Here is a 16,175-nt window from a genome sequence, read left to right as displayed (position 1 = left end):
CAACACATAAATGGTATGTATGGTATTATATCGGCAGAAAGAACTGTCAAGCATTAAAGATATCACCAGGTAGTATCAGTCACTTAAACAAACATTAAACAATTGTTACTCTGATTTTTTTTTTTCTCAATTCTTTTGATATATATACTTTGAGCATTAACTAAACAATTTTCAGTTTTAACTATCGTGACAATTAGAGGTGAAAAATAAACTATAAAAGTATCTTTTTTTGTAAATTCTTTGAGGCTGACGATCAAATTTGTTGATTATAATCTAATCAATTAAAACAAATAGTTAAAATAAGGATAGATAAATTCCTTTTATTTTCATATTTTGGTTTCCATGTTTTGTAATTGAGCATGCGGTATTTTCCCTCAAATTATCAGCTGTTCCTGGCACACTTCCCACTCAGCGCTCGACATCTTATTTTAGAATCTCGTACGCCTTTAAAAAATTCAACCCACAGCTCATATAAGCACTCAATGTCTTCATGATATAATGTCACGACTTTCAAGACTTTACCTAAGAAAGTAAGAGAAAGGACAGCAAATACCAAACTTAGCTTATGAAGATGTCTCCAAAGCGGTCAACTTTCTCACATCACAACCAAAGATGGCAAAGTTCAGAAAAGACTTTATGTATTTTCAAACCCATATTCATAATTTGAGGGTTAAAAATGCAAGACAAACAATTTTGATTAACAATTTTACATTTTAACATATGTTAAGTTTACTCTAAAGCAAATAATTTTGACATTGATCATATAAAAAAAATTATCAGGTCATTGAATTTTATGCGTTTTTAAAGAGTTGTATGTTGAGTGAAAGAACAGCTGATATTTATCGCTTTTATTTTTTATTGTATCCAGAGTAATATTGCAATTAAGAATCAACCACTTGTAAAATTCAAGTCACACCAGGGTAATCGTCCAATTGTGGTTATTACTTATAGTTGGCACTGCAGAATCAGATAAGCATTGGAATATATGTCTCATCGTACCCTACTTAAAATCCACTTCAAAGACACCAACCAATACCACCATTCACAGGCAGGTATTTCACTGACAATTTAATTCTACCTCATAATCTTTTCTGTGTGACTTTAAGATAATTCTGACAAATATGGATGAAATATTACGCAGAATCATGAGAAATGAAACCAGTGATCCTCCACAAAGGGTCAAACGGCAAACCATAGCTCGAGTAAAACCCCATATTTAGCGTTTTATGACTTTGGCAAATTATGGGTTAAACAAAAATGTTCTTGTAATAAAACGGATGTATGTCAACCGCTGTTAAGCTTTAGAGGGATGGACCATCTGTTTTTGATTGGGGTAAACAGACAAGATCTGTTTTATAAAGGGTACTAACAGAAATAGTTTAGGGGTATGCACGAAGTTAGCATAATTAGTCTATATAAACTGAAAAATACATTTATTGTGTTTGCCAATTGATAAAGATATGAATTGAAAAACATCACTATTGTAGTTGATTTATAGTAAAGATTGAATTGGGATTTTTCAAATAATATTTTGAGTTGGCAAAAGATGCCACAGAACAAAACATTTCCTAAACCAGTATCTAACTTTGTGTCGGGATAAGGCTTTCTTGTAATTTGTTTTCTTCACATAAACTAACCAGGCGCTTTGTTGGACAACACTTCAATCATCCGGGTCCTGGAGGACACGAGATGCAGGCCTATGACGGCAGGTGGCGCCTTGTGAAACCTTCTGATGATCACAGTTTAATCATGATGTCGTAGCAGTAATTAAGTTACTATCGATCCCGATTTTTATAATTGGTGAAATGATTTCCCAGAAGGTTTGAAGAATGTCATACTACCTCATCTCCGTAGACACAGAAGCATTATCGTTCCCTTCATAAATGATTGGAACTATTTTTATTTTTCTAGCCATTTTTCTATAGCAGAAAATTAAAACTTCTCTTGGAAACAATCTTGATAATTTAATTGCATTGGAGAATTCAAATGATTGGCCACAAATTAATTCTTATGGGAATTCTATTAGAGCAAAAATTTACTTACTAGTTAAGGTCAAGATCTAGTAAATGAAAGGTGCCTACAGATTTCTCAAATTTGAGAAATAAATTCCTTTAATGATGCTTTATAACTTTAGCTTGGTGAGATAAGGTGTTTTGGGACATAATTTGTAGGCAAACAAGACGAAAAATCATATTTTAAACTGTCATTTTCAATGAAAAATTAAGAAAACCAGTCATGAATACGGGAGTTTTTTTTTCCATATCAGACGAAGGAAATATATCCAGATTGCCTACAGTCTCTCAGAAAACGGTAATTTGTATGTTCTTGGCCTCTTCTTTAAAATAATATTAAACTGAATATAGGTATCGGGATTATTTTTCACAGGGTCTAAAATTGAATTCCATGAAAATACTTTATTTTCTATTTAATTTTATTAGAGCCGTAAAGTACGGGAAAAATACAATAAAATTGATTATGACGTCATAATTGATCTAGCACCAAAAAGACAGTCTAAAATCATTTACTAGATCTTGACCTTAAGTATCAATTTGATTTACTACAAATGTATTTTCAAGGTCAGTAGAATGAATTTCCTCAAATTTTAATGCTGGTAGTTTTCGGATTTTACATACTTCTATTTTTTTGGAAAATTGATTTAAATCTGAAGGAAAAATAAAAAATCTTAAGAATTTCAATTTTCTGTTTATAGAGCCACATGGAGAAAGAAGAAATCAAAGCAAAATTTAAATGGGAGTTGATACAATGGACTCCATGTACTTAGAAATTTTACATGACGATCATACAGCCACGGTTGTCTCTCAAACACGGAAAGTTCATCAAAATCAGGTCTACATAAACTGTTATGTAAAAGCATTCGATCAAAGTCATCAAGTTTGTTTTACACAATGCCTGAATAAGAATTTATTAGCCTAATTCTTTTTCAAAAGGTAAGATTTTTATTTTAATCAGATTGAAAATACATATCATTATAAAAAGCATTCATTTGATATTTATTTTAAAAATACATTAAAAAGGCATATAAGGCATATCTGAGCTTAAAAAATGATACGAATTTGAGAGCAGATATTTTTCACCTATTTTGAACTCGGTTAACTTCAAGTTTCTAAAGTTAATTTGACTTTCAACTTTGCTGTAATTGTGTTGAATATTAATAAGATCCGCCACGTGCATGACTGTTGGAAAATACAGCATTAAACCGTGATGGAAAAGGAGGTATTAGTGTGCACAATATTGCAAAATGCAACAATTTTTTCTTTACTTCTCTCCATCTGCTTATCTTTTCGCTTTTCTTTCTGAATCTGTCAAACTGCTGGTGTCCTAGCTAGAAAAGGTGTAAGTATACACTTAAAAAATAAATATCAAGGTAAAAAAGTTCTCTGGGAAATGAACTTGGTTGGTCACGTGATCAAATCCTGTAAAGCCCGAAGAGCTTTCTCAGTTGATTTGATCAAGTTCAACCAAGTACCAACCAAGTTCATTTCCCAGAGAACTTTTTAACCTTGTTATATTACTTGTATTTACATTTGAGACGAATATCCGAATAAAAATATTACACGAAGGGCCCGCCGTATCAATACGTTGTGACACACAGTGACCTAAAAGTTATTTGGTCATAAAAGTTGGCCTAGCTCCAACATTTGAATGTTTAGATTGATGTTTAGAATTTAGTTCAGGAAATTCCTGTTTATAATGATAGAACAATGATAGGTATTGAGAACAATCTTACTATTTTATGAATTCTTTATATGTGTGAATTCCAAAGCGCGGTGGTATCGCTTGTTTCAGTTTATATACCTTCAAACTCAAAGGAATTTCGGGATAAAAAGGTAGGCATGATTTTAATACCATTATCCAAACCATTTTTCACACCAAAGGAAAAATCTAAAAGACATCTGTTGATTGAAAAAATTATCTATATGTTTCAATTATTTTATCTTTGTTGTCTCAATCAAGTTAGAGATGAGTAAACATGAGTGACCTACATGTACAATGTTTAAAACAGTTACATTGTGAATAAAAATAACTTCTCAAATACTTAGTACACTGATTTTAAAAGATAGGGATACTAGATTACATTCTATATAAGCTGTAGTCTCTTGACATAACCGATACGGTCAGAGATCTTTTGTAACGTCCTGTATGGTTTTATATGGAAGCCAATTTAGGACCTATCAAAAAATATTTTTGAATTACTAATGAATTTAATAGCTACCCAATTTATACGGTATAAAGTGGGTTGGGGCAGTTTACGCTTTATAAACCGCGAAGCGGTTTATAAAAAAGCGTAAACTGTTCCAACCCACTTTATACCGTATAAATTGGGTAGCTATTAAATTCATTCCTTATGATTTAATTTTCATTCATTTAGTATAAGAAAAAAGATGATTACCCTTAAAAAATTACTTCAAATTGTACAAAATTTAAATATAACGTCAGGCGGATCGATACGTTTTTGAAGTCCTTGTGACGTAGGCAACCCAATTTATACGATATAAAGTAAATCTTTTATCCAATCAAATGGCGCGTTACAATCAGAATTAAATTATTTCGATATAAATGTCGAATTTGTAATAACGAATTTATTAACTCGTTAAAACGAATCTTATCTGTTTTACTGCATAATATCGTTCAAATTCGTGAAAACATACTTTAAAATTCATTATCATGAATTTAACTCGGTATTAATGAATTTATAAAATTACAATTTTAAATTGTCTAATGTGTTCTTATAGAATCTTAAATCTGTTATCATAAATTAGATTGAAATATGTGATAAAACATTTTATAAATCCGTTAAAACGAATCTAACAATTTGAAATTACGAAATTCGTTAATAGTAATTTAATTCGTCATGCCAATTTTTTTGAATTCGTTATAACGAATTTAACTAGTTTATTATGACGAATTCAAAAAAAAAATGTTATAACAAATAAACGTCGATTAAACAAATTCGACGATTCGTTATATAGAATTAAAAAATAATTTTCTTATAAGTCTTAATTTAGCTTTCGTATTAGTTATGGTGCTTCAAATGTAGATATTTATAGAACCATCTCAATAAATTCCTTCATTCCTAGAATGTTAAGTCAAAAGCATCCTCATTTTTATTCGATAAACGCTTTACTTATATAATCCATACTAAATTAAGGCATAAATGCATACTCAATCAAGATTTATCCAAACGTAATATTACCTACAACCTTTATTGTTCGTGTGGTAAACAAGAAGATGCCTACCATTTCATTTTTGGTTGTAGAATCTTGATGCTAGAAAAGATCGTTTTACGTATCTTTTTATATACTTGATCTAGATATCATAGATGTACATCCATTATTTTGGAGCAATGAAAACCCATCACTAGAGCTGAACAATGCCATTTTTCCACCGTTCACAGATTTATTGTTGAATCCTGGAGGTTTAAATAGTAAGTAAATAAGTAAGTAAGTAATTGTTAATTCAAGTGTCACATGCCAAATATTACAAATAAAACAACTTGAATAGCTGTTTATTAATAATTGATTTGTGTTTTTGAAATTATTATGCATGATAAATCTGTGTTTTATGTTAGGAGAGGAACTCGTAAGTTGAAAGAACTTTGTTTCCGATCCTATTGACTACATGCATTTGTCAATAAAATATATTTTAAAAAACATGTACTTATTTGTTTATATCTTCCTCTCGCAATAATAAATCGAAATGAATGGCACATCAAAATTCTTTTGACTATCATAAAATGGTGCTTTGTTTGTGAAAATCTTCGAATAACCTAAGAACAATTTCAACGACATTTTTGTAAAAAAGGAAACTTAATTGAATAAATTCATGGAGAGTCTTTGAGGTAATTTACATAGTGGTTGGTTTGTTGTTTGCTAAAAATAAATACATGTACGTCCGTTGGAGAATTTAATTTTTAATCATGTTTAGATGCCACCAATTTGATGGGACATTTGAAAGCTGCAATTAGACCTGCACTCGGCACTTACATGTGTGACCATTGAGCAGTGAGTGATCTTTTTCGTTTCAGAATCTACTGCGACAGAGGACCTCTATTTATCCGAATGTCTCACAGGTAGGACCAGTCTTCACGTTCAGTGCACGTGCAGTGAGAATCAAGCCCTTACTCCGCATCTCTTAATACGCTATCGCCCGTGCATAAAATTTAAAACATTTATTATATTGAATTTTTAAGGCAAATTCCAAATTTTATAGAAAAGTAAGAAAAACGGATAATATCCAGCTGTACTTATGCAAGTAACAGGGAAGCTACAAACAGATATGAGGGCTACACCAGTCTACCGATATCTTGTGCGCCATGACGTGCATTTATTTTTTTTTTTTTAAGTTGAGATAAATATCCATAAGATACATAAAAAATAAAGCAACAAAAAAGAAACAAAAAGATATGATAATTCTATAAAAGGAAAACATTTTAAAAAGCGCAATAGTTAACGCATTCAATTTAAGTAATTCATGACAAGTTTTGAAAACTGAAAGAAAAGAAACAAAAAGAAAAAGATCCCCAAAAGTTACCGTTGCGTGTTACCGTTTTGTTCTTTCTTGTAAAACAACAAGTAAAGCAACCTGATAAAACTGAAAGGTTTAAGAAAGAATTTCTGGCTTCTAAAGGGTGATAATTCAAAACCACAGACTGCGAGATGACCGCTTTCCGCACAATGATAACGGTTTTTATTTTCAAAAACTAGACCACGTGCATCCAAACCCATCACGCAACTGTATTAAAATCTACGTATCACTTACAAAAATTACATCTTGTTATTTTTTAACGCTTTTAAAAAGATTTCTGTTTAAGATGTAATTACACAAAGGTGTGAGATTTGATAGTCTTATCTCTAGATGAACCTTGATTACAATGTCAAAACATAAGTCACGTGACCGTGCATATGCCTCTTGGTTACACATGCTGTGGACTACAATTGCAGTCTTACATTTTAAGATAATGAAAGATATTAATTTACGATATCTGTTTTAAACATACTTTGAAAAAAAATATCTATTTAACTTAAATACATGTACCTATTTAACTAAATTTCACTTCATAGTTGTAGAATCGTATGCTATAATGCTTTAGTAACAGAGATTCTTCTTGAACTTAGTAATTTTAGACATGTCCATAGGTCTCTGCAGGAGAAGGATTTTTAAATATAAAGCTTTCTAAATTCTTTCTTGTCTAAAGCGTTGCTATTGTAAAGAAAAAGATACTTGTTTTCAGAAAAGAGGGTCGTTTAACAACCCCAAAAAGTGTTCACCACGCCCATACAAACAAAACAGCCCCTCCAGTTTCCCGCCTGTTACTGATATAACTTTGTACAGATTTTCATTCTGAACAACCAAAACTAATTATGGATGTCAATTCGAATGAAAAATGGAATGTGTTACCTGTAATTTGACATACTAGTCAAATGATCGTCTATTGTCTGGAGACAATGGTTGACGGTGCGGCACAGTCCTCTCCCCTATCGTATTTACCCGCAATAACGTTTTGGTAATAGAACTTAAACAAGAAGATTAACTCCTCAATTGATACAGCTTAGCACATTGATTGTTTGGTGAGAGGGAAGAAAGTCGTTATCTATGTATTTCAATTATTACACAATTCTCACAAACAACGTCTCCGAATGACATCTTTCTGAACTTCACGATCGATCTTGACACACCATCAGATGCTTTTTTAAAAGTGACAAATTAGATTCTTTAATTATATATGTGTGAGAAATTGCGATTGACAGATAATTTTAGTAACCCGTGATTCAGGTTAGCATTTTCATTCAACCCTTTTAGAATCAGATAAGTATTTAAATCTCTAACATAAATTGTACAAAGATGATTGCATATTTGTTATTTAGAATTATTTATTTTATATTATCATTTTCAATTTTTGCTGCTGTTGATTTTTTTAACAAAACTAAGGAACAACTGTAAATATAAACTGATTGAAGTTTTGTGTAGTTCGATCTATATAAACGTTTGTTTAATTAAAGAAAATGAATCAAGAACAAGAGTAAAACTACTCTTCTTAATGAACTAGCTATTGTTATTGACATACGTAATAACGTAATGTTAGCAGGCCCGTAGAACGCGGGTCCTGAGTATAGTTTTCCGCTTTAGTAAATTTTCATTTAGATGCGATAGTTGCCCCCAACACACACTTTTTGTTGCTGTATGGTCGAGCGCTTGCAAATTGCAGAATTTGGACATATTAGGTTTTTTTCTGCTTGTCAGACTTTTTGAGAGGTTGCCCCCTCCACTTTTGAAACTGTTGCTACGGGCCTGGTACATATCCTTAGTAATCTGACAGTGGGGGCAGGTACTTTTGTGAACCCCTTCTCTCGTTTCTCTATCAAACAACCTTCAGGATAGATAGAATATAAAAAAAATCATTGAAATTGGATAGACAAAATGAAAAAAAAAAAATGCCTACTCTTAATTAATTTTTTTCTGTAAGGAAGTATACATCAGTGGATTCTTTTTCCTGAATAATATACAAATATTAAAAACGAATAATAATGACCATGTGTATCCCGTTACCAAGTCTATTGAGAAAAAGGTGGAGAACTGCATTCTACCACTCAAAAGAAAGCAGTGGGATAAATGATAAAAAAAAAAGAAGAGTAAAATAAGTGTTATCAAAACAATTTATCTTGACAAAGCAGATTGAGCGGACTCCTTACAATACGTTGTTAAAATTACCCCGTGTCAAGAGAATAAAAGACGAATCGTGTTAGACAATAGGAGGATATGATGCAGGGTGAGAGGTTAGCGGGTCTAGGGTTATTGTTTACTGTTATATGCCATCTGACCCTTGGGTGTCGGACAACCATAGTAGGAAGGATAAAGTAATGAATGGATAGAGTCAGATTGCGCAGCTCATCCGAGATACTGAGCAACTGACAAGTGACAATCTTCTGTCAGATAAGAAAGGGGGAAAGATAAATGGACCCAAAAATGTTGTTTTCTGGAAAAAATGAGAAAAAATAAATTCGACTACATTTGTAGCTGAAGGTTGTGATATATTCTGTTCAATTGTTATGATGTAGTCCTTCATAATTCTCAAATAATATAGTCATATGGTTTAAAAAAACACCAAAAGGTAAATAAAAATGCATAATGTGTCACTTTGAAAAGGAAGGGAATTTATTTGTATAAAAACCAAACTAACAAACAATATGAGCATTTTACTGCCGTATGAATAATTCGTTTATGATCAGAATCTTTTTCTAAAGCTTACGACATTCAACAGTTTCTTTTTTTTTTTTTTTTGGTTAAACAAAGGCTGCATCGAATTTCTGTGGAAGCAGAACGTTATTGGACTATTCTACATTACACCTTATTGGACGATTTAGTGTATCAGACGATACATTACACTTCACAGAGTAAAAAGATATACATGTGTATAATACATCTTACTTACTGTGTAAGTCAGAAGTTCTAAACAGAGCTAAGATATATAATACATCTTAGTTACTGTATAAGTCAGAAGTTCTACACAGAGCTAAGATATATAATACATCTTAGTTACTGTATAAGTCAGAAGTTGTAAACAGAGCTAAGATATATAATACATCTTAGTTACTGTATAAGTCAGAAGTTCTACACAGAGCTAAGATATATAATACATCTTAGTTACTGTATAAGTCAGAAGTTCTACACAGAGCTAAGATATATAATACATCTTAGTTACTGTATAAGTCAGAAGTTCTACACAGAGCTAAGATATATAATACATCTTAGTTACTGTATAAGTCAGAAGTTCTACACAGAGCTAAGATATATAATACATCTTAGTTACTGTATAAGTCAGAAGTTCTACACAGAGCTAAGATATATAATACATTTTAGTTACTGTATAAGTCAGAAGTTCTACACAGAGCTAAGATAAATAATACATCTTAGTTACTGTATAAGTCAGAAGTTCTACACAGAGCTAAGATAAATAATACATCTTAGTTACTGTATAAATCAGAAGTTCTACACAGAGCTAAGATATATAATACATCTTAGTTACTGTGTAAGTCAGAAGTTCTACACAGAGCTAAGATAAATAATACATCTTAGTTACTGTATAAGTCAGAAGTTCTATACAGAGCTAAGATAAATAATACATCTTAGTTACTGTATAAGTCAGAAGTTCTACACAGAGCTAAGATATATAATACATCTTAGTTACTGTATAAGTCAGAAGTTGTAAACAGAGCTAAGATATATAATACATCTTAGTTACTGTATAAGTCAGAAGTTCTACACAGAGCTAAGATAAATAATACATCTTAGTTACTGTATAAGTCAGAAGTTCTACACAGAGCTAAGATATATAATACATCTTAGTTACTGTATAAGCCAGAAGTTGTAAACAGAGCTAAGATATATAATACATCTTAGATACTGTATAAGTCAGAAGTTCTACACAGAGCTAAGATATATATAATACATCTTAGTTACTGTATAAGTCAGAAGTTCTACACAGAGCTAAGATATATAATACATCTTAGTTACTGTATAAGTCAGAAGTTCTACACAGAGCTAAGATATATAATACATCTTAGTTACTGTATAAGTCAGAAGTTCTACACAGAGCTAAGATATATAATACATCTTAGATACTGTATAAGTCAGAAGTTCTACACAGAGCTAAGATATATAATACATTTTAGTTACTGTATAAGTCAGAAGTTCTACACAGAGCTAAGATATATAATACATCTTAGTTACTGTATAAGTCAGAAGTTGTAAACAGAGCTAAGATATATAATACATCTTAGTTACTGTATAAATCAGAAGTTCTACACAGAGCTAAGATATATAATACATCTTAGTTACTGTATAAGTCAGAAGTTCTACACAGAGCTAAGATATATAATACATCTTAGTTACTGTATAAGTCAGAAGTTGTAAACAGAGCTAAGATATATAATACATCTTAGTTACTGTATAAATCAGAAGTTCTACACAGAGCTAAGATATATAATACATCTTAGTTACTGTATAAGTCAGAAGTTGTAAACAGAGCTAAGATATATAATACATCTTAGTTACTGTATAAGTCAGAAGTTCTACACAGAGCTAAGATATATAATACATCTTAGTTACTGTGTAAGTCAGAAGTTCTACACAGAGCTAAGATATATAATACATCTTAGTTACTGTATAAGTCAGAAGTTCTACACAGAGCTAAGATAAATGATACATCTTAGATACTGTATAAGTCAGAAGTTCTACACAGAGCTAAGATATATAATACATTTTAGTTACTGTATAAATCAGAAGTTCTACACAGAGCTAAGATATATAATACATCTTAGTTGCTGTGTAAGTCAGAAGTTCTACACAGAGCTAAGATAAATAATACATCTTAGTTACTGTGTAAGTCAGAAGTTCTATACAGAGCTCAAACCAAGTCTCGTACTATTATTGTTCCCCTAATCATTTGTCATTGTTTTTCTTTAATATAAATAAAATTTCATGTTAAAAGTTGTGTCATATTTTCACATACGAACATCCCTTTCTTATATAAAGGATTTTAAAATCCTTAGTTTTCAACTTTCAAAGAATAGCATTCAATAAATCACAAAGTAAAGTCATCCACGCCACAGAGGCTTTTCATATACATGTATTTTTTGGTGACTTTTTCAGTTTTACGTATATCAAAGCTGCTTACCATATTTACCATATAATATTCCATTATATCATTATTAAAATACTTCATGGTAAAATACTTGTAAATATCAAAAGTATTAAAAAAAATATTTTATTGCCAGTATACTTCTATATGAGAAAGCTATTCAAGTTTGTAATCACTTGAATTAATTAAGTAATAAAATTCTGATTCCATGGGCTTGTTATTTAAATAATTGTTTAAATACCAAAATACTGTTAGATTCTTTTCGAATTTTCAATTGGGGTGGAGTATTTTCACAAATTTGAATTCACTAAAATCCTGTTCTTTTTTTATGTATTGTTGTCAAATACACAGGTAGGGCACTGTTACCTTTAAGAAACACAGGTGTACCTTAACTCGTCACAGGTGGTTGAGTCGGACACGTTTCGATGATCACCATCCCGTGGCGATTACTGATGTACAGTTATGTGGGTACCCGTCCATCACCTGAGGAGGCGGACCGAGGGTAGACACTATATAAAACTTGACAGGTACCCTCTCACTTTCCATATATCATCTTTAAAGTTTATATTGCATATTGTCTCAAAACTTGATATATTTTCACAAGAAATTTACTAATTTTTGTGCTTTTTGTGGAATTTTTAACTTGGCCATGCCAAAATCATTTCTAGTGCGTGGTCAGCATAGACCAAAGACTACCCAGGATGTCCACGAAGCACAGCTGGATCAGAAGATTCCGTCCGGCCAGAGACTCTTGGACAGCGAAGGTAGGAAAGTTTCTTAAGACAACACAGAATCACTTCAACTATTTATACTTTATATGAAATGTACAGATCTTTTGACGTAATCTTTATGGGTTTTTTTTATTTTCTTTAAATTTATTTATTATTGATTTATTTTGTTATTTCAAACTTAGGAAAGTTGCTCGTGTTTTATTTTATAACATACAATATCCGGTCCTTATCTCCTTAAAAATTTCCCTCAAGTGATGCGTTTTAATTATTCTTACTGTGTCTAGTTCAAAAACATCAGGGGGTACGAAAAAAGTTTGAACAAACAAAAAAGACACGTTGGATAAAATTTCAAGATGCCCTGGAAGTTAATCTCATAGGATAGTAATGAAAGCCCTTTTTGTATATTACAAAGAAACACTTTTTCTCACTGTTACCCGTTCAAACCACGAGACATCTCCCCTGTATAAACAGCGTGTCACAATTTCTGTTTCAATGGGATGAGGTGATAGAGAAATCAGAGTAAATAGCCCCGGGCCCTGGGCCGTTATATCCGTGTAGTGTATTGGACAGGAATTTAAATTACAAGTATTGAGCAAACTATGCAGATTATTTTTCTTTAGAATAGTGGGAGGGTTGTGAAGAAAGATCATGAAATTTATCAATTTGTTCTGAATGAACGCACAAATGTTACCGCATTAAATATTTTGATAAGCAAAATATGGCTTTATTAAATATAAGCTTATATATTTTCAAGATAGGATACTTACCTTCGTCTATTAAAATTCTTCGAATTTAGCCTGGTTATTTCAATCTGTAAAGTGCACTTTTCAATCTTATTTTTGTCATGTTTTCAAACTTAAAGTAGTATACATTTCAGGTGACTCTTTATCATTGATGTTTTGGTTCTCGTGACAATCGTACTTTTTTCTCTTTGCAGATTATTCTTACTTGAAGGATACTGAGAAAGTAGACGGTACTAAAAATTTAGAAAAAAGAGAATATGACGAGGCCAAAAACAAAGACAGGGATATTCGAAAAACGCCGTTATTTCTTCCTCTTCCATTTGAACATAAAATGTACAATTTAATGTTACATTCTCCAGGAAGTGAAAAGTTTGGATTTAATAACATCTTATCACCTCTACCCTATCATTCCTTCCGCTACCAGGAACTATGTTCACCAACGTCTCCTGCCGCTCCTCCGCTCATTCCGAGCCCGACTCATATAATTAACTCAGGCTTTCCAAATCGTGCAAGCTCTAATTCAGCAAATTCACCGACGGAACCTCAACGTAGAGATCAATTAGACGGCGTTAATAACTTTCTAAATCCCACCGTTTCAATGCTCAAGGTTAGAAAATTGCTCTTAAATGATATTCTTAATTGCTTGAAAAAATATACTTCATTAAAACTACTTTTCCGATTTCAAAACCATTTTGAATTATATATAAGCATTTTAATCATATAAGATCAATCGAATGTGTGTTTCTGATTGATATTTCAGCATTCAGTGGTGCATGGGGTAGAACTTATAAATGGTGGCTTTGGAATGAAAAACCCTATCATAGCTCATGCTCAAGACCAGAAAATACCTAATTTTCATGATAAAACCTGTAAGTCAATCAAATGTTATTTATATTGAATACTTTCAAGGTTAAATTTAGTTTTTTGATAGATCATCTGGTGAACCAGCATATCTTTTCCCCTTGTTTGACTTAGTTATTCTCACTGTTACAGCTATTGACGGTCAGAATTTCACTTGTAATATCTGTAACAAGTCCTTCCCATTGCAAAGGTTGCTCAATCGTCATCTGAAATGCCACAGTGAAATCAAAAGATATCTCTGTACCATATGTGGAAAAGGATTTAACGACACATTCGATCTCAAACGTCATACAAGAACACATACAGGTAAGCTTTCTTAAAGGTTTCATGTAATCAAAATACGTGCATCCGTATCAAAAATCCGTATTGTTATATCCTGATACATATAATCTGTATCATGTATTTGAAATCAAAAACTATCTATCTTACCTGTCTTATCTCTGTTTTCTGACCAGGAGTGCGTCCATACAAGTGCAGTACTTGTGGTAAGGCGTTTACTCAGCGCTGTTCCTTAGAGTCACATGGGCGTAAGGTTCATGGATTTGAGTTTTCTTATGCTTACAAAGAACGCCGGAACAAGCTTTACGTATGTGAGGACTGTGGACACACGACTTCAGACCCAGGACAACACTTCGTGCACTTAAAACACTTTCACCCGCAGAACCCCGTTCTTCTGAAGTTCTACGATAAAAGACAGTTCAAATTTTCTGAAATGGGCAATAGTTCCGAAGAAATCATAGACCTTTCAGTTAACAAAAGGTGATGTCTGCATTGTATAATGAAGTGTTAGCAAATGCATAATATACCAAAAACAGATATTTGGTTAATATAAAGAATATTTTGTTTTGTTTTTTACATGATTATATTTTTACATATTTTGTACATACAAGTGCTATGGGGGTTATACATGAATATACATGTAATACTATTTTTGGACATGGTGCAATATTAGAGGCGGGCCACTCACATGCAATATACATTATCACCTGTCAGTATCATCTGTGATTATATTTATGCATTTACTACCTAACCATATATTTTGAATAAAAAGTATTTGATGAAATACAATGAAATAATATGTAGATTTTTTTTCCCTTGTGATATGTAATAATAAATCATAAAGAGCTCTTTTTCTCTTTGAATTTCTAAGGTTTTTCTTCATGAATATAAATTATATAATTTGTTTGAAAAGAATCGCATGTCGTCTATCCTTTTTTTACGAAAAAATATGTTAACAGCAGTAGATATAGTTAAAAAAAACTTGCAAATATACCTTGATTTTTTTAATTAAGGTTGATAGTCATTCATACCGTGTTTCTTATGATAAATATTTATAATAACACGGGTACATTGCTAAGGAGTTAAATCATACTAAAAAGTTCAGGATATGTTATAAATGTATCCTGCATATTTAAAATAACTGAGAAATATGACTACACCTCGTAATTTAATGTTTACTGCGTGGGGATTGTTTTGTTTGATTGCTCGAAAGCGTAACCATAAATTATCTCTTTTTTAAAATCCTATAAAATACAGGTAGAATTTTTAGTCATAAAATGCAGCTAAATTGCAATGAAAGTTTACGTTTTTTTCTTTAATTGATTATAATTGATTGAGTCATATTGCGATTTTTGAACTCATTATCTTTAATGTTTGTTGTCTGTTCCCAAGATAAGATCGGAGGACCTGCTTTATCATTGCTCTCACAATAGACCAATACTTGATGTGCACAAAGAATCACCTCTTTTTTCCCGTTGATTGTTAAATTCCGTTTTACTGCATTTTAATTTCACTATTAAAATCGATCAATGATTATCATTTCCTCACCCAAGTATTAATTGCTGTGAAGGAGAAACTTCAGACGTATTGTGCTACAACATATTCAAGAAGTGGTGTAAATCAGATGCAGATTCCAAAAACTCCAAAGAACTTAATTTAAAATTTAAAGATTTGAATTTTAAGAGTTTAAAAACTCAAAACTTTTCCAATATCAATAGCATCAAACCATAAGACTTCTCTACATCTTATACAACCATCCTCATGAAAAACTAAAGCGCAGGCTTTTTGATATCATAGACAACAGCTTCCTCAATAAAAATGGGACTCTTAAATTTTCAAATCTTGTGATTGCTCATCTATAAAATTACTTTATTAAAAATCATTCCGATTCTACATGAGAAA

At 31.5% G+C, this 16,175-nt stretch overlaps 1 protein-coding gene across 1 annotated transcript; it reads left to right on the top strand.

Annotated features, from left to right (window-relative positions):
• Positions 1–12,206: 12,206 nt before the first annotated feature.
• On the top strand, positions 12,207–15,116 carry LOC133173221 (transcription factor ovo-like homolog lin-48). The gene is made up of 5 exons (XM_061308196.1): positions 12,207–12,423; positions 13,328–13,740; positions 13,894–14,002; positions 14,127–14,300; positions 14,450–15,116. Exons 1-5 carry the CDS (start codon positions 12,309–12,311, stop codon positions 14,755–14,757), a joined length of 1,119 nt encoding a protein of 372 aa, XP_061164180.1. The 5' UTR covers positions 12,207–12,308; the 3' UTR covers positions 14,758–15,116.
• Positions 15,117–16,175: the final 1,059 nt, after the last annotated feature.

The sequence above is a fragment of the Saccostrea echinata genome, unplaced genomic scaffold, assembly GCF_033153115.1.
Source record: "Saccostrea echinata isolate AGI-Se365-2 ecotype Australia unplaced genomic scaffold, CSIRO_AGI_Sech_v1 ptg000056l, whole genome shotgun sequence".
Lineage (NCBI taxonomy): Eukaryota > Metazoa > Mollusca > Bivalvia > Ostreida > Ostreidae > Saccostrea > Saccostrea echinata.
This window is presented reverse-complemented; position numbering and strand designations above follow the sequence as displayed.

Bases quoted from the DNA above. Each gene is read 5' to 3' on its own strand.
- LOC133173221 (XM_061308196.1), top strand. From the start codon at position 12,309: ATGCCAAAATCATTTCTAGTGCGTGGTCAGCATAGACCAAAGACTACC. The intron at 12,424-13,327 runs GTAGGAAAGTTT...TTCTCTTTGCAG, and splicing joins GAGACTCTTGGACAGCGAAG to ATTATTCTTACTTGAAGGAT. The intron at 13,741-13,893 runs GTTAGAAAATTG...TTGATATTTCAG, and splicing joins CCACCGTTTCAATGCTCAAG to CATTCAGTGGTGCATGGGGT.